The sequence below is a fragment of the Rhinolophus sinicus genome, linkage group LG01 (genome assembly GCF_036562045.2).
Source record: "Rhinolophus sinicus isolate RSC01 linkage group LG01, ASM3656204v1, whole genome shotgun sequence".
NCBI classification, from domain to species: Eukaryota; Metazoa; Chordata; class Mammalia; order Chiroptera; family Rhinolophidae; genus Rhinolophus; species Rhinolophus sinicus.
Window position 1 is genome coordinate 79,234,272 of NC_133751.1, and position 19,633 is coordinate 79,253,904.

General features: G+C 35.1%; 1 protein-coding gene across 3 annotated transcripts in view; it reads right to left on the reverse strand.

Annotated features, from left to right (window-relative positions):
- Positions 1 to 19,633, reverse strand: part of TBC1D23 (TBC1 domain family member 23) — a 53,717-nt gene that overhangs the window by 4,837 nt on the left and 29,247 nt on the right. For 2 of the 3 annotated variants that reach the window (XM_019756528.2, XM_074332893.1), the window contains 8 exons: positions 19,246 to 19,368; positions 18,012 to 18,104; positions 15,651 to 15,821; positions 12,395 to 12,437; positions 10,255 to 10,364; positions 4,809 to 4,948; positions 3,448 to 3,492; positions 1,255 to 1,343 (listed from right to left, as the gene is read on the reverse strand). In XM_019756528.2, the coding sequence (XP_019612087.1) occupies positions 1,255 to 1,343; positions 3,448 to 3,492; positions 4,809 to 4,948; positions 10,255 to 10,364; positions 12,395 to 12,437; positions 15,651 to 15,821; positions 18,012 to 18,104; positions 19,246 to 19,368 (814 nt within the window). The remainder of the gene's footprint in view (positions 1 to 1,254; positions 1,344 to 3,447; positions 3,493 to 4,808; positions 4,949 to 10,254; positions 10,365 to 12,394; positions 12,438 to 15,650; positions 15,822 to 18,011; positions 18,105 to 19,245; positions 19,369 to 19,633) is intronic. The other variant, XM_019756529.2, reaches the window with a different exon arrangement.

The following is a 19,633-nucleotide window of genomic DNA, read 5'->3' on the forward strand; positions in this document are numbered from 1 at the left end:
ATATGTGAATATCCCTAAATAATATAGTGTTTTGTATTTTAAGTAAAATTTATATAAATAGACTATTCAATTGTATTCTTCTATAACTGCTAACCTACTCCCAACATTGTAAAATTTATCCATGCTGATACACATAGCTCGTTTTCTCACTTTCATTACTGTGCAATTTTCCATAGTGTAAATTGTGTGTGTGTGTGTGTGTAAATACATATTTTATTCATCCATTTGCCTCTCCCCTTCGTTAATGAAGAGTTCAGATATTTGGGGAGAGACAGGTAACAGGAAGATGGCAACAAGAGTGTAGGGGGAAAAAAAGGAACATAAGAAACAATTAGAAATAGCACACAGAAAATTGCACGTACCTCAATGCAAGTTTTCTGGAAAGTGATTTTTAAATATGTATTAAGCTAAGAATTTACCCTCTAGATGTATTTGTAAAAGTTCATCTACATATATGTAATAAAAAATATCTGTTGCCATTTGAAACAAACTACCAGTTCAATTGAGGGAAGGCTAATTAAATTATGGTATGCTTATATGACAGCGGTACGTATGTGGGCTGAGATGGAAAACATGCAACATGTATTACTAAGTGGAAAAAAAGTGAGATTTGCAAGTATTTTTTTCTCATTTTGTACATTCATATACTGTTTTTTTTCTCTAACTCAATTCACATATTAACACTATGATTACTTAACCAGGGTAATCTGGGTAATGGGATTATGGACCAAAGAAATAAATTATTTTTTTAAATATAAAGACAACCAACCACACAGAGGATGACAAATTTCCCTGGCACAATATCTCCACCTTGTGGCCCGTTAGGATATTGCCTCCAGTTTCAAAAAGCTCTTTTCAGACGTCTCAGTTTTGGAACTCCCTGAACTTCAGTCCTACGACTCTCAGTCTCCTAGGTGGTGATCAAGGGGAATTAAATCCAATCCCATGGAATTAAATACTATCTCTACACTGATGATTCCCAGATTACCACCAGTTTAGACTTCTCTCCTCTGCTAAAGATGCCTATAATCAACTGCGTCCTCAATACTTCTGCTTGGATTTCTAATGGGCATAATTTAAGATGTCTAAAATCAAACTCGTAATAAAAAACCACACCCTCTACAATCTCCTCTACAGAATCTTGTGTCTTTTTTCTTTTTTTTAAAGCAGTTGTTCACTACTCCCAGAATAATCTCTGTAATCACTCCTCGTACCCGGGGAAAGCAGTTTATATATTTAAGTGTATTACTACACCTGTATCATATTCTTCTTCATCGCCAATGCTGAACACAGGCTTTACACCACGGTAAGGCTTGCCCACTCTGTCACTGCTGCTCACATGCCTATATTCAAAGAATTTTAGGGGGGAAATCATCACTTAAGAAGTTACCAAAGATTTTCACCAAGTATCATTTGAATATCCAAACAAAATGTAAATGTTCTTTGCCCACATACTACTCAGTCTTAGGATAGCTATGTTAAGGAAATTGAAACGAGGTAAGGAAATATGTTAGTAAAAGTGACTTGGTAGGATGAATACTTTCAAATCTGTAAAAATTAAATTTGAAACAATTTTAATATTCATATTAAAATCAATGCTTCGATCTGTGTGGCCTTAGGAAAGTTATTTAACCTTGCTGTGCTTCTGTTTCCTCATCTGTAAAATGGTAATAAAAATGCATCTACCATTCACAATTAATGTTAAGAATTAAGTCAGTTAATATTCTGTAAACCTCTTAGAACAATGCCTGGCATATAGCAAGTGCTACATACGTGTTTGTTAGACAATATAGATTATGGAACCAAATATGCAAATTATGGTAGGAGTGCTTAAGGCTTCTCATATAGGTGCAAATGTCTTAAGATTTTCCTCCCATTTTTTATTACTGTTACTTTTGTTTCAATAGACACTAACATTCTACTTCTTTTACGAAAGTGTAAATAAGCCATGAAAATAAATCTGCCTTTCTTCTTCAAGTGGAAGATGCATAAAGGACATGTAAACTAAGTTGATTAGCTCTGCAGGAAGTATGACCTCTTTTTAATATAAAAATTTAATCTCATTACTTTTCAGGTAATCTCAAATAAGCCAACAAGTAAAATTAAAATATTTTAACAAAAAACTATGTGTTTCTGGGGAAATAGCATTGTATTATTTGTAGGGTAAGGTTCAGTCAAGAATATCTACTATGAAGAAAAACTGTGGCTTTTTTTTTCTTTGTCATGTATCAAGAGATAGTCCAAAGTTGGAAAAAGAAAAATCAAGTTACATGTCTTTACTGAAGACTTAGCATTCAATTTTTCCAGAAGATGGAGATCAAATATGTATTTTAAATAATTTCTTTATATATTTCATCAATAGAAACCTTATCACAACCTAATCTCATTGAAATAGGTTTAAATGTTTACTTCTCCCATAACAACATTCCTCAATAGAAAACCAGTGAGAGTTGAGTGTATAACTAGATACTCTGAGAATTACGAGTATGAGTTAGGTTAATCAATACATAGCTTCAAGTTTAAGTTGAAATCATAAAATAGTTTGATTTTGTTAAAATATATCTAATGTAAAATTATCCTGTAAACCATCAAATGATGCTTGTTATTATTCCAAAGCTTAACTTACATTCAAAGTATAACTAGATTTTCTTTTAAGATGTTCATAGGTATTGCTGTAATTGATATTCTAATTCAAACCGCAAAAAAATTCTGTGAGTGTAAAAACTGTAAAACCATAAAGAAGTATTAAGTAAGTAAAGTTATTTTGCTCATCCTAATTTTAGATCTTTTCAAACTGATGGAATCTAATGACAAGCACCCCATCTTATTGGGGGCAGAGAAGAGATGGATTACATATTAACATGTTCACCATGACCTAATTTCTTTATGAAAACCAAAGGTAGAACTCCAGGACCGTGGTCCTTTGGATCCAATTTATGTATCAACTCACCAACTGAAATACATATATCTTATTAAGAAAAATCTAAAAATATTATAAAATTATGTAACAAAAAATTTGAACGATGAACTGTGCCTTTTTTCAGGTACTATCACTTTCTCCACTGTTAGGGCAAGAGATGGAAGTAAATGATCTCCAAAGCTAATACCCTATCAACTCTACATATTTTCTTTGTTTCACCTTCCTCTGTATCAAAATAAAAGCTGCAGGCTTTATGAAGTTCTTAGATTTAAATGTACTTGATTTTCACCTGAGGAATGGGAGGTATAAAGCAGCATGCAAGAAAAAAAAGTGTTGTAATGATCAAAGCAAAAAACAAAAAGAAAAAGAGATCAGTATCACACAGTCCTAAAAGCAGAATGAGAAATGTTTAGCATTTGAAACAGCTACATGAAATTTTATTCAAGACAGCATGAGGCTTATAGACAGCATGAAGCATGCTGAAGGAAAAGGATGGTCCAACAAAACTGCTCTACTCATTGGCTTACCGCTCTGTACATGTTCTGTCTGGCCAAGGAAGATTGAAAGACATTCTATAGCAAATTGAGGCAGAGGACAGAACAAAATGATTATAAAAAAACACAACAGCTTTAAAACAAAAATATAGTATAATCAGTTTTTCTAACCCAGAGCATACATTGTAAAGAAAATGTTTTGATCATCCCAAGTACAAAGAAAAATGAAAAAAAGCCAGTTTCAAGTGACTCTTTAACAGACAATAGTCTTTTCAATTTAGAGTTATCATTAGTTTATTTTAAAGTAAAATTAATGCATTTTAAAATACAATTTTAAATGTTCATGCTACAATATGCAGCAATAATAGTATTCTAATTCAGAATGTACTACCTAAAAGTACAAAGGTTAGGCTTTGGAGCAGACATATATTTTAATGAGCAAAAAAGATCTTTTTATTAAAAGCTTGATATTATGATTTCCTATTATTTATCAGCTGGCCATTTTAGACAAGATACGATTTTTTGGATTGGTGAAAATAACCTATTCTCTTCTTTACTATTTACAAAATGGGGAAAAAATGTACTAAAAAAAAGTGACATATAATATATTCCTGTATTTAGTTCTTCAAGACAAATGTTTCAACTTTTCTAGGATACTGCAAGTAAAACATGAGAGTGAAATTAAATACTATAACACATTTTCAAGATCAGGCTTGCTTAGAAAACAAATTCTGTACTGAGTTATTAGGTTAGCTTTGACCTCTAGGAACAAGAAACATCAAGTAGACTAACGTTTGGAGAAAAAAAAAAAGCGTGCACTCACAGTTCCAGCAAGAAACAATATGGCAGATATTCTTAAACTTACTTATTATTTGTTAGCTGTGTCCTTCATTTGTAATTCATGGGAAAACAGGGGTTGCTTATATTCTGTGAACAAAATTCTATGAAGATCTGACCTCTTAAACTTAAGAAAATGGGTTTCTGCCTTTTTAGCATGACCAAATTATCTAGATTTTAAATCCCTGTAGCAGAAGAGGTACCTGCTGTGAGATACTGCATTAAGACGATTCCCATCCATTTAATGTGTTGGAAACAGGTACCATATGAAGTGTAACACATACAATGGCATTTAAATATTTTGTAACGAATGACATGAAGGGGCAGAATCATTATTTGCATCTTATTCTGAGCAGTGGGACAAAAGAAAGCAATCTGTAGACAAATTTTACAGCAATAAAGGACATCTCTGCAATTATAATGAAAACTAGAACCATCTAACAGAAAAATGTACTTTATGATCCTTTTCTAGAACACATTCAACTAACATTTACTCTAAGATATTTTTCTTTAGTTTTAATTACTCATCATAAACTCATACCATATAAGCAACTCACCGGTCCACAGGAGTTGATGTATTCTCAATAAAACTGATCACTTTTTCCCTGACGTTAACGGATTTTGTCTTTAAAGCAATAGTCATTTTATTTACTAGTGATTTCATTCCTCTATCATTTGAGCCATTAGAACATTCACCCTGAAAAAAAATAAAAAGAACTTACTAAAGAACTGCTCTCCAAAAGATTAGCAGATACACTCCTGCTAAATGTTGTCTAGATGTTATGGACACTATTGTTTCCCTCCTCCTCCCCTAAATTCATTTGTTAAAGTCCAAACTCCCAGTACATGTCAGAAAGTGACTGTATGCTAACCATCATGTGACCCTTCATCGAGTTGTAGTCTTTTTGCTGGTGGAAAGACTGCCTATCTGAAATTGATGGCTGCTGACTCATCAGGGTGACGACGGCTGAAGGCTGGGGCTACTGTGGCAATTTCCTAAAATAAGATAACAATGAAGTTTGTTTGCCACATGGACTGACTCTCCTTTCACGAACAATTTCTCTGTAGCATGCGATGCTGTTTGAAAGCATTTTACCCACAGCAGAACTTCTTTCAAAATTGGAGTCAATCCTCTCAAACTCTGCCACTGGTTTATCAACCAAGTTTATATACTATTCTAAAACCTTTATTGTCATTTCAACAATCTGCAGAGCATCTTCACCAGGAGTAGATTCCATCTCAATAAACCACTTTCTTTGCTCACCCACAAGAAGCAACTCCTCACTCATTACTTTTATGAGACTGCAGCAATTCAGTCGTATCTTCAGGCTCCACTTCTCATTCTAGTTCTCTTGCTATTTCCCCAAAACATCTGCAAGTACTTCTTCCACGGAACTCCTGAACCCCTCAAAAGTTATCCATGAGAGTTGGAATTAGCTTCTTCCAAACTCCTGTTAATGTTGATACAGTGGTACCTTGGTTTTCAAACGTAATCCGTTCCGGAAGACAGTTCGAGTTCTGAAACGTTCAAAACCCGAGGCACGGTTTCCCCATAGAAAGTAATGCAAAATGGATTAATTCGTTCCAGGCCTTAAAATCAACCCCTAAAACAGCAATTTAGCATGAATTTTACTATCTAATGATACCATAGATCCATAAAATTTACGGCGTTCGTAAACCAAAATGTTCGCCAACAGAGATATTCAAAAACAGAGGTACTACTGTATTTTGATCTCTTCTCGTGAATCACAAATGTTCTTAATGGCATCTAGAATGTGAATACTTTCCCGGAGGTTTTCAAATTACTTTGCCCAGACCCATCAGAGGAATCACTACCTATGGCAGCTATAGTCTTATGAAGTGTATTTCTTTTTTTTTAACTTTTTTTTATTAGTTTCAGGTACGCAAAACAATGTAAAAGTTAGACATTTATCATTTATATCCCTCACACAGTGACAACCCCCCTCCCCCCATCCACTACCCCTCTGATATTTCACACAGCCATTACATTTCCACTGCCTCATTTCCTAATGCTGTACTCTGCTTCTTGTAACTATATATATGTATAACATTGTAGTTGACATTCATTATTCTTCAGCTTCAGCTTCAGGTGTACAGTACAGAGATCAGGCATCTACATCATCCCTGAGGTGGTCTCCCTAATGAGACAAGTGTCCATCGGATACCCTACAAAATCTTTACATTATTCATTACATTCCCAAATTGACTTTCGTATCCCCGTGGCCATCTTGTGGTTACTGACTGTGCTTTCTAATCCCCTCACCTTCCCCCTTATCCCCCCCCATCTAGCAACCCTCAGTTTTTCCTCTATGTTTCTGAGATTGTTTCTGATTAGTTCGTTCATTTATTCTTTCCTTTAGATTCCACATATAAGTGAGATCATATGGTATTTGTCTTTCTCTGTCTGACTTATTTCACTTAACATAATGTTCTCTAGGTCCATCCATATCGTTGCAAATGGTAACATTTCATTCTTCTTTATGGCTGTGTAATACTCCATTGTATAAATGTCCCACAGTTTCTTAATCCAGTCATCTACCAATGGGCATTTCGGTTGTTTCCCTGTCTTGGCTATTGGGAATAGTGCTGCAATAAACATAGGGGTGCATAAATTTTTTTGAATTAGAGTTTTGGATTTCTCCAGATAGATACCTAGGAGTGGAATTGCTGGGTCATAAGGTAGTTCCATTTTCAGATTTTGAGATACCTCCATACTGTTTTCCATAGTGGCTGCACCAATCTGCAATCCCACCAACAGTGCACAAGGGTTCCCTTTTCTCCACCTCCTCACCAGCACTTATTGTTTGTTGATTTACTGATGATGGCCATTCTGACCAGAGTGAGGTGGTATCTCATTGTGGTTTTTATTTGCATTTCTCTAATGATTAGTGAGTTTGAGCATTTTTTCATTTGTCTGTTTGCCATCTGTATGTTCTTTTTAGAAAAATGTCTCTTCATGTCCTCTGCCCATTTTTTAAGTAGGTTGTTTGTTTTTTTGGAGTTGAGTGTTTTATAAATTTGGGATATATCATTGGATGTATCACTGGCAAATATCTTCTCCCATTCAATAGGATCCCTTTTTGTTTTATTGATGGTTTCCTTTGCTGTGAAAAAACTTTTTAGTTTGATGTAATCCCACGTTTATTTTTTCTCTTAATGAAGTATATTTCTTAAATAATATGACTTCAAAGTCGAAATTACTCCTTGATCCATAGGCTGCAGAATGGAGGTTGTGTTAGCAGGCATGAAAACATTAATCTCATTGTACATCTCCATCAGAGCTCGTGGGTGACCAGGAGCATTGTCAGTGAGCAGGAATATTTTGAAAGGAATCTTTTTTGTGAGCAGTACATCTCAACGTGGGCTTAAAACATTCAGTAAAGCTAGCTACACACAAATGTGCTGTCATCCAGGCTTCGTTGTTCCATTTGTTGGGCACAGACAGAGCACATTTGGCATACTTCTTAAAGGTCCTAGGATTTTCAGAACAGTAAATGATCACTGGCTTCAACTTCAAGGCACCAGCTCATTAGCCCCCAACAAGAAAGTCATCCTATGCTTCGAAGCTTTGAAGCCAGGCACTGATTTCTCTCCAGCTACGAAAAGTCCAAGAAGGCATCTTCTTCCAATATAAGGCTGTTTCATCTACATTGAAAATCTGTTGTTTAGTGTAACCACCTTCATGAATTATCTTAGCTGGATCTTCTGGATAATTTGCCGCAGCTTCTACATCAACACTTGCTGCTTTCCCTGCACTTCTATGTTAAGGAGACGGCTTCTTTCCTTAAATCTCATGAAACAACCTCTGCTGGCTTCAGTTTCTTCTGCAGCTTCCTCATCTCTCTCAGCCTTCACGGAATTGAAGAGAGTTAAGACCTTGCTCTGGATTAGGCTTTGGCATAAGGGAATGTTGTGGCTGATCTGATTTTCTATCCAGACCACTAACGCTTTCTCCACAAGACTGTTGCACTTTCTTATCATTCACATGCTCACTGGACTGTCACTTTTAATTTCCTTCAAGAACTTTTCCTTTGCATTCGCAACTTGGCTAACTGTTGGAAGTGGTCTTGCTTTCAGCTTAGCCCAGCTTTCAATATGCCCTTCTCACTAATCATAATCATTTCTAGCTTTGATTTAAAGTGAGAAACATGAGACCCTTTCACTTGAATACTTAGAGGCCACTGTTGGGTGATTAACTGGCCTAATTTCAACTTGTTGTGTCTCAGGGAATAGAGAGGCACAAGGAGGGAGGGAGAGAGCGAGGGAAGGAGGGAGAGGGAGGGAGAGAGAAAGGAGAGGGGGAGAGGGAGAGGTAGAGGAAGGGAGAGGGGGAGAGAGAGAGAGATAGAGAGAGAGAGTCATTAACAACACAAAAAAACCATGTTTCTGTTTCCATACTCAAATTCAAAACCAAATTATAATGAATATGGAAATTCTTTGGTACTTTTGAATATAACCATCTTTAAGAGAGTTTCTTTACCAGCCTCAATCAATGTTTTTTAAACACTGACTGAGGTTGGTAAAGAAGATAAAAACTTCAATGGAATATCCAATGCTATAGGTGGTTAACAAAAATTACAATAATATTTTCTGGAGGGCAATTTAATAAATGCGGAATTCTAAAGATATTGTTAAGTAATCTTTTGATCAAGTTATTTTACCTCTAGGACTAAATAATCATGACATATGCAAATAAATATATTACTACAAAAATTAATTGCAGTAGTGTTTATAACAGAAAAAAACTGGAAGCAATGTACATATTCAACAATTGGGGACTAACTGAATAAATTGTAATATATCACGTTGGAATACTATTTAGTTATTAAAATTGAAAATGGCAAATGTTTATTAAACAGTGGTCTCACTTGAAGAACTCTTAGATACCTAGATGATCACGTTGAAAATTTAATTTTCAGAGAAGCCTTATCTGCTGATTATTTGACCAATGATTTCCTTTACTTACATGGTTGAAGATGAACCTCACGTAATACATCTAATGAGTTACAATTTTATAACTACCATTACATAGGTAAGTGGCAGGTACTACACTTTTCATTTGGCCACTTCATTCTCACGTCATCCTTATGAGGAAGAGTCCATTATTACCATCCATCTTGCACAGATGAAGAAACTAGGGCTGAAAAGATTTTACTGAAGATCACGAAGAAAATAAGGGGTACAGATAAAACCTGAATACTCAGGTATGTCCGACCTATAAGCCCAAGTTAGTAACCATGACCATAACTCTGTCCTGCAGTTTTCCTTCTATTCCTGTTTTAAAGAATAATCATTAGGTATTCCTGCTACTTGTTAAGAAAATGATTTAATGACATCTAATTCAACTGACATGAAATACTGAAAAAATACTAGAGACTTATTGCCCAAATATTTCCAAAGTGTAAGAGAAAAATGGAGTTATCCACTATAGCAATATCCTGCAGTAACGTACATCTCAATAACTAAAAATTAAATATACTGGGATTGGCAGTCAGTTCCTGTCTTCCTCTGCCTGGCCCATTCTCAAATATGGGGAACTAAAGTTTTAATCATGTAAGTTTGCGGTGGGGAGGAGTACAGATATGGTATGCGGGAGATGCGGACCATAAGCCTCAGTATTATCCTGGCCCAAACTAACTGGGAGATTTCTAGAACTGGCTTACTTCAGAATGCCAGCTAGTCAGAGAACTCAGAATTATCTCCATTCATATTTAAGCTGCGCAGAAAACTGTCACTAGGTGATACCAAACTGCAGTTGGACAGGGAAAAATCTGAATGTAGGTGAACCTCCAGAATTCCTGGCTAGTTTAGCTTTGTGACAGGCCTGCTACAATATTTCATTAACCTCACAAAAATATGACTCATTACTGTATGTGTCTGAAATATTTTGACTCCATTTCTGTTATGGTGGGGGTTTAGTAGTTAACCACCTTTTCTGGGCATTTATCTCAATCTGGTGATGTACTGGACACATACACTTACATCAACAGAAGAATTGATACTGCTCCTTGAGCCTGAGGTACTAGCAATCCAATGGCCATATCCATTTTCTGGTCCATCCACATTAATGTCTGCCAAGTGCTGTTGCAATGCTTAAGATAAACAAAAAAGGACATATCAACCCCTTTTGGAAAGATTCATTACCAGAGAAGCATAATAAATATGTCATAGCTGAATCTGAAAAAGGATCCACAGATATGATCACAGGTATTTCTGCACCTCTGAAAAGGAGTAAAGGACTCCAGTCTACATAAAGCCTTCCTCTTCTCCTTCCTTCTAAAGCCTTCTGTACACATGTAACTTTTTGGAATTAACCCAAAGGGTGACAATAACTGTATACATAGGCTGGATGTTTTCTTCTTTGGAAGGTAATCTTTCAAGTATTGATAGAGCTCAGCAACATTTTTATAACATAAAAGATTAACAGAAAACTTATGGTGGTTTTTGTTTTATCATAAGGACACATTAAACTTGGCCATAATAAAAAAGCAGTCTTAGCTATGCATTAACTGCTATGGAAAGAGGTTATTCTTGGAAAAGAAATAACTCATAGTTTAGAAAAAAGTTTCTAAAATCTACATTATACTATACAAAAATGCTTTTCAGACACTTTTGAGAACAAGCATAGTGACCAAGTTTTGAATCATATTATCAGAATTCCTAACAAATAACACTGGGCCTAAGGCCAACACTTGCTTAACACTATTCATTAAAACAATACCTTTTGTAGATCACTCTGTGTATGAGTCTCAAAGGTAGTTAATTATCAGTTCATAATGTATAGGAGATAATCATAATCACTGCTAATATTAAAATCTACAAAGACCAAGAGGAACTAGGTCCTAATCTACCAAAAATCCTAAATTATAACATAATAAGATTATATTAACTCAGAACTTAATTCTTATAAGACTCCCATGATTCAAACTACAGACTCTATTACCTTCAACAAATGTTAATTTGATTTTATTATTAATTTTTCCCAGTGTTTCCAGGTCAATATTTTTATGACATATCTTTTCTTAATGTAAAACAAGCTTTTTATGTTTTAATTGAAATATATTTGACATACCCTGTTTCCCCGAAAATGAGACCTGGCTGGACAATCAGCTCTAATGCATCTTTTGGAGCAAAAATTATATATATTATATAAGACCCGGTCTTATAGTATAGTATAATATTATATTAATTTTTGCTCCAAAAGATGTATTAGAGCTAACTGTCCGGCTAGGTCTTATTTTCAGGGAAACAAGGTATTGACATTGTATAAATTTAAAGTATGCAACATGTTGATCTGATACATTTATATGTTGTAATATGATTACCATTATCGAGATAGCACCTATTTCACATCACATAATTACCATTTCTTTTTTGTGGTGGAATTAATTAAGATCTAGTCTCTTCACAAGTTTGATGATTACAATAAATACCTTTGTCCATATTCACTATCCTGTGCATTAGTACCCCGGGACTAATTATTTACCAGTTGCAAGTTTGTACCCTTAAATAACATCTCTTGTAAAAAATAAAAACTCTTTTTTAAATTCTTATTACCCTGCCCTAATCCTTCATAAATTCTCAAATATTTGACTGCAGAGATTTTGTCAATTATTTTACTATCCTGGATTACCAGATATTAGTCTGCAGATTTGAAAACATCAGCTTTATTTGTTTTATTCCATTGAGCCAATATGTATTCAGCAGCTAATACCTTTAAGTAGTTCAAAAATAAAAACAAAACAAACAAAAAAAGCAAAAGTAGGAAGGGTATACAGTGAAAAGTCTTCCTCCTATTCATTTCCCAGTCCTATCTATCCCTTCTCCATAGAGGCAAATCATGTGGGCAGTTTTTCATACATCTTTACAAAAAATTTTTTTGCAAATACAAGCTAATTAAACACACTTATTTACACAGTCTTCCATTAAATATTCACTCATTTCAATGGCCTACTGTGTGTGTTATCTATATGTCCTGCTGGCTTTGCCTTTTTTGAAAATACTGAATACCTAAAGAAAGAGTATACCCATTAATTAATTTGGTCACTACTAATCAGCTGTCATGATAATATAATTTTCTCTGCAAAGAGGAGGTAAAGGGATTAATAAATTGAAATCTTACCCATGAATCCTCCACTGGCAATGCTCACATATTCTTTGCTTTTCTGTAATGGAAAATGAAATTTAAATTCCAAAATGCAGTTTAATTAAAACTTCTGATAATTCTATAAACACTAACAAATGTAATATAAGGTTATATGTTAAATTTCTGGACTTTTTCTTTTCTTTGACATTTTGGACTTTGGCACAGAAAGGTATATATGAGTACATTTACCTTGTATATTTTAAGGTCTGGTGTTTGGGTGGGAAGAAAGGAATGACTTCCTAGCTATTAACAAGACTAATTTTATTTGTATTTTAGTTCCAATCCTGCAAACCAGAGTCAAACCAAAATCAGTTAAATTGTATTTTTGGGTGTAATTAGAGTGGTTTTTAAGTTTTCAAAATATTTTCTGTCCTTTATAAAAAGGAAATATAAAAGCAAGTATTACAGCTAATTATGAAATGACAGAATGTTACCATTTTACAAACTACTAAAAATTAATAGATATAAGCAATGATAAACAATGAGACACAAAAAAAGAAAGATATCTGGGCAGTATTTTCCTCCTGATGGAAGTATACACAACCCAGGACCTCCTATTTCCCCCAAATGTAATCTGATCAAGTCTCTAGATCTAATTTAATTATCAGTTTATATTGAAAACACCAGGAACAGAACTTGATAAACGATACCATGAGATTGCAATCAGCAAAATCCAGAATGTGGGAAACTCTACAAGACAAAGTAACCAGTTTTTTTTTTTTTCAACAAATACATTCAAGGAAAAGAAAAAATCAGGAAAGAGAACCTATAAATCTATAAAATAAAAAAGGGGCGCCTGGTCAGCTCAGTTGGTTAGAGTGCAGTGCTCTTAACAACAAGGCTACTAGTTCGATTCCCACATGGGCCACTGTGAGATGCACCCTCCACAACTAGATTGAAACAATTACTTGACTTAGAGCTGATGGGTCCTGGAAAAACACACTTAAGATAAATAAAAAGTTAAAAAAAAAAAAGACTTAAAAAAGATATCAACCAAGTGCAATATCTTGTTTTGGATCCTGGAAAAGTCAGGGAAACCTGAATACTAGCTAGATTTTTATTTTGTTATAGATTTTTTTTTGTTAAAATAAGGTATTATTTTGATAATGTGTTTACGTCTTTATAAGGAGTTTATAGGGTTCAATTCTCCCTACTTTTAAATTTGTTTGAAATGACAAAAATTGGGGAAAAATATTTCTAAAACCACATCTAGACCTGAATTACAAAATTCACAATATTCCAAATTTTTACCACCTGACAGCCTTCACAATATATAACTTACACTAGAGCATTTTTAGACTAGGCCAATTAAATTTATAAGTAAAATGAGTTTGAGTCACTATTTTTGTTATTCTGTAATTTTTTTTAAAAAGATTTTATTGGGGAAGGGGAACAGGACTTTACTGGGGAACAGTGTGTACTCCAGGACTTTTCCAAGTCAAGTTGTTGTCCTTTCAGTCTTAGATGTGGAGGGCGCAGCTCAGCCCCAGGTCCAGTTGCCATTGTTAGTTGCAGGGTGTGCAGCCCACCATCCCTTCTGGGAGTCCATCCAGCAACCGGGTGGTGGAGAGGACGGGCTCCAACCAACTGAGCCGTCTGGCCACCAGGGAGCTGAGCGACAGCTCATTGACTTCATTCTAGTTGCGGAGGGCGCAGCTCGCTGGCCCATGTGGGAATTGAACTGGCAGCTCCGTTGCCCAGAGCTCACGCTCCAACCAACTGAGCCACCCATCTGCCCCAATTTTTTAAATCTTTCCTTTAATATGTATGGTATAAAATTATCTTACAGTCCCTCTCCCAAATACCTGTTCCTGCTCTCATTTTGTCTTTCAAAGATTTTGTCCTTTAATTTTCTCAAATAAGATTTCCAGTAAAATACAGCACGAATAGAAATGGACCCAATTGAATGGCTTGTGCAACACCATGCCTATCGTCTTCCTGATTCCATAGTTCAGAGTCATAGAAAATGTACTTGAATGTACAAACTACCAAAGAATACTTAATAAACAACTATTTTTATAAAGAGTGAGCTATCAAATAGACAGCGTGTGCGCATATTGTATTTGTTAATAAAACCATAAAATTCTGCCAAAAAAACAATAAAGAGCGAGCCATCACCAAATGAGGCTTTGTAGAGAAGAGGAACAGAGTACATAAAATCACTAATACAGATAGACTGGTTATACCAAAGACAACATTCAAACACACACAAAAAGGAGGCTAAGTGTCATATACTTATTCAATTTCAAAATAAAGATATTAAAATGAATTATACAGCTACTATAAAAAGTACCAGGGCATAAAAAAGAATCAAATCAATGCAACAGAAATCAATGCAATCCAGAAATAGATGCTGATTACTAATAACTACCAGGGATCTTAATAGAGAAATTCAGTGTATTTAAAAGATGGTATTTCAAATTGATAGCACAACTGGTTAGCTAGCTGGAAAAAAAATTTTTCTTGACTCCTACCTCACTTCTTAGACACAAAAACATTCAGATGGCTCAAGACTTAAACATAAAAAATAAACCAGATGAGCAAGCAAGAAAAATCTGGGGGGGGCGGGGGGGGGTCGGCCCGGTGGCTCAGGCGGTTAGAGCTCCGTGCTCCTAACTCCGAAGGATGCTGGTTCAATTCCCACATGGGCCAGTGGGCTCTCAACCACAAGGTTGCCAGTTCAATTCCTCGACTCCCGCAAGGGGTGGTGGGCAGCGCCCCCTGCAACTAAAATTGAACATGGCACCTTGAGCTGAGCTGCCGCTGAGCTCCCGGATGGCTCAGTTGGTTGGAGCCTGTCCTCTCAACCACAAGGTTGCCAGTTTGACTCCCGCAAGGGATGGTGGGCTGTGCCCCCTGCAACTAGCAAAGGCAACTGAACCTGGAGCTGAGCTGCGCCCTCCACAACTAAGACTGAAAGAACAACAACTTGAAGCTGAACAGAACACTCCACAACTAAGATTGAAAGGACAACAACTTGACTTGGAGAAAAGTCCTGGAAGTGCACACTGTTCCCCAATAAAGTCCTGCTTCCCTTCCCCAATAAAAAAAAAAAAAAAAAAGAAAAAGAAAAATCTGGGGGAAAAGACCTTTCTTGGCAAGACACAAAATCAATGCTATAAAGAAAGAATACAGATAAATTTGACACTGTAGATAAGAGCACAACAGCTATGAGAATTTCTTAAAGGTGAAAGCAGCAACAAAGCAAAACTGCAGTAACCTGCCAGCATACCTGTAGGAAGTGCGCCAGGACCATGTTCATATACATGTCTTCTTCCTCTCGGCCACTGCCCATGAAGCACAGGTGCTCACCGCCAGCGATGGAGCCAGACTCGATGGACTGCTTCTGTGCTTCCAGCAAGGATTTTACTGACTGGGCAAACTCGGATGGATTCTGAAGCATCTAGATAATTAAAAAAAAAAATTAAAACGTGCTAAGCCTTGTTTTACAAACATTTGCAAAACCTGAAATATTTTTCCAGGGGGAAAAAAAAACGAAAAAAGCATTTAAATATCCACCATGAAAACAAATGAAAAAGAAAAGGCTCTTATAAATAAAACCTCTGGGATAAGAAAAAAGAAATATACCTATAATACATTAGAACAAAAGTTGAAACTATAATTAAAAAATAAAGTTGAAAAGTCACAAAGATTAAACTATGCAAAGAAAACATTCTATTAGAAAACACTTGTGGTTATTATTTATTAAACAGTAAGCTATGGTGTCCTTATATCAGGACAAGAAAAGTTTCACACTGAGTGCAAGAGTCCATGACTAAAAACACTACATCAAAAACAAGCTTTATTTTTTATTTCCACTTACATGGCAAACCATGTATTTCTCAGACAGTCAGAAATAGCAGAAGCAGCCTTTTATTTATCATCACTACTCTAGGTACTAGAGATAAAACGATGAAAAATTAATTTCTTACCCTTAAGGAAAAAAGTATGCCAACAACTACAAAAATTTGTTAAAACTGCTATACTGAGGCTAGATAAAAAAAAGCACAATGAAAATCCAATAGGAAAAAAAGGACAAACCATAGAAGTAATTTGTAAACAAACAAAAAAAATTAAACAGCACACTCACAAAAAGATGCCCGGCATCACTAATAGTTACCACTGTTTCTTACCCATCATTCTTGTAAAATAAAAAATTGGTAATGTCTAATAATGCTGATGGTATAAAACAATTATTCTCATTTACAGTTGTAAAGTGTAAGCTGGTTCAGCCTTTTTAAAGGGCAATGTGGCAGTCTCTAGTAACATTTTTACACCCACACCCCTCAACCCAGTAATTCTACTTTTAGGAGTCTATTTTACAGAAATATTTGTACAACTTCACAATGTATGTATAAGGATGTTAACTGTGGCATTGTTTATTATAAGAAAACTGAAAACAACCCTAATGTATGGCAAGCAAGTCAACTGTACAGCAAACAAACAATAAATTATGGTATATCTGTACCACAGACCATTATACAGCCATTAAAAAGAATGTATTTAAATGGAAAGATTTCCAAGAAACTGTTAAGCGAAAAAAACAAGTGAACTGCCAAGTGAAAAAGCAAGTAAAAAAAAAAGTGAACAAGAAACTTGTAGATACATTTTAAAGGTCTGGAAGATTAAACAAGCTGTTAATAATAGTTAACTCTGGAGATTCTCTTTGAATTTCTTTTTTAAATTCAAGTATTCAGGAATCACTTCAGTAAAATGTTAAAATAAGCATGAAAGGTGGACCATCTGAGTTTTCCTAGATGAATCAAGGAAGAGAAAGGCGCAGAGTTCACTATCAGGGCGCAAACAAGCTAGGAGTGCCTCTTCTACAGCGCCCAATTCTCTGGGTTGTTTCACCTTTGCTTTCCCTGAGTTTCCTCTCAACACCACCTAGGCCCTTCTCTACATGCCTTTCAGCCTCAGCGACAACTTTGTCAGACAAGTTGGGAAGAGGGTAGACTGCATTGTCAAGAAAATAAGTTACTCCTTTTTTCTGTCTTCCCCATCCCTGAGGTTCTAATAATTCCAGAACGGCTTAAATGATGCCAGTCCTAGTTCTACCAACTGCTCTAAGCCTCTCTGACAATATTTAATTATTTACTTCATCCATTTCGTCAATTAAAGTGACCCAAAGATAGCAATTTTAACAACTTAGCACCCATATGCCAGACACTACCCTTATTAAATATTAGTTTATTATATGCGTAAGAACTCATGATGAAAAAACGGCTCATAGTAAAAACTTTTAGAATAATACCCAATTATAATAATTTATAAAGAACTTACTAGGCACAAGGCACTATGCTAAAGTGCTCCATCAGGTGGTGGCAGTAAGAAGTTTAGAATTTACTGACATAACAATGGTGAGCAATAGTAAGCCACAGGACAGTGTTTTCATCTATCCTTTATGATACCAAAAGGTGTCCTGGGTGAAAAGGTAACTTGAGAGCAATACTTTTATCATAAGGGCAGAGACTCCCTCCTTAAGCAGAAAGAAAAACATCCTTAATCAGGTACACCTACATTTATGAGCTAAAGAAAAAAACTGATTTCTTCCCTTAGGTTTAAAAAATTTTTAATCAGCATTTATACCAACCAGATCTGAATCTAAGTGGAAAGCAGTTGATAAATGTCCAGCATTATACTGTTCCGCAGGACGGCAGTCCACCACAAAGAACCGGACTCCTTCCTAAGAGAGAAGCATCTGACATACTGAAATTTGCCATGAGAGTCACATTTTACACAACATAATGCTAACAATTAACCAAAGGAGAGGGACAGATTTATTAAAAACATGGATCTCACATAGAATCAGGAGGACTCAATAAGTGAAGAACCAACAAAATAACCAAGATCGTAAATAATTTTATTCATTTTAAACAGTTAAAACATTTTGTATATACTGTTCTTGACTGGAAAGTCTTAAATTATGTAGCAGGAGAATGTCAGCTTGAGCTATAAAACACTACAGTGTACTAGAATTTAATTAGTTAATGTGTATCATATTAAACACTTTTTAAAAAAACATACAGTTATAAACTCAGATCTAGATACGATTCCTATTTCTGCAAATCGACAAATTTATCAATAATTCAATTCACATAAGAACTAAATATTCTGGGGGGTGAGAGGAAGTTCTACAATGCCAATTTGAACTGAAGAAGTTTACATGGATCTCTTTAAACTGGATTACAAATTTTCATTTGTTTTTTAAGTAATAGTTCTAATAAGGAAAATAAGTGAAATGCTTGTTTTGAAAAGATCTACTGTAAAAGGCATCTTTCCATGTCCATTCCTCTTCCCTCCTTGGAAATACACCCTACCTTCCAAGTATACTCACATAGACAAATGTTGTAATACTAGTAATGAAGAACATAAATTTTAAAAATTGGCTCATTAGATTTTCACGAAGACAGTAATACAGAAAATTATGATATACGGCCTCAATTCTCCTTTGTTATATGCTTTATAGCATTAAACCATGTAATTCATTTAGTTGTATAACTACCCAGAATTTAACTGTTAAATGCTAAATTCACCCTTTTGAGTATTTACACCACAGTTAGTTTCTTTGCTAACATACGAAAAATGATTTAACAATTTACAAAAATTGGTGTCAAAATAATTGTTGACAACTAAAATAACACCCAACCTGGCAGTTTAAAAATGACTATCTGAACAAAAGATTTAACACATTAATAATAAAAAAAAAGTATAATAGCTACAATGTTATAGTAAATTTTGTGGAAATCAATAAAGGGAGGACACGTTGGTTCCTTGCAGTTAAAGGGGACAGTCCTCTGACAAAACTGTGGGTTTGCTTTACTTACTCCCTGCAGCTGGTTTGCCTGAAGGATCTCTGACACCGAGACGGCCAGACACAGAGCCTGACTCAGATCTGCATCGTCATCTTTAATACCCAACAAAGTACTACCAAACAGATGGTGATTATCCTGTTGGAAGAGAAAATTTTAAAATATTATAAAGACAAAAAACAAAATTCTCCTACATAAATATTCTTAATAAACCATGATAAAGGTAATACAATTATATAATATCCTTGAGTCATGTGATTCTCAAAACTTGGTATCACCTCAAATCTTTAAGCTAAAAGCCACAAAAAAGCTACATACAAAGTCCCTGTCAGAGCTGACACAGAATGAAAGAAATGAAATCACAGAATCCACACAGCTATTTTCTATACTGTCAACTACAGCA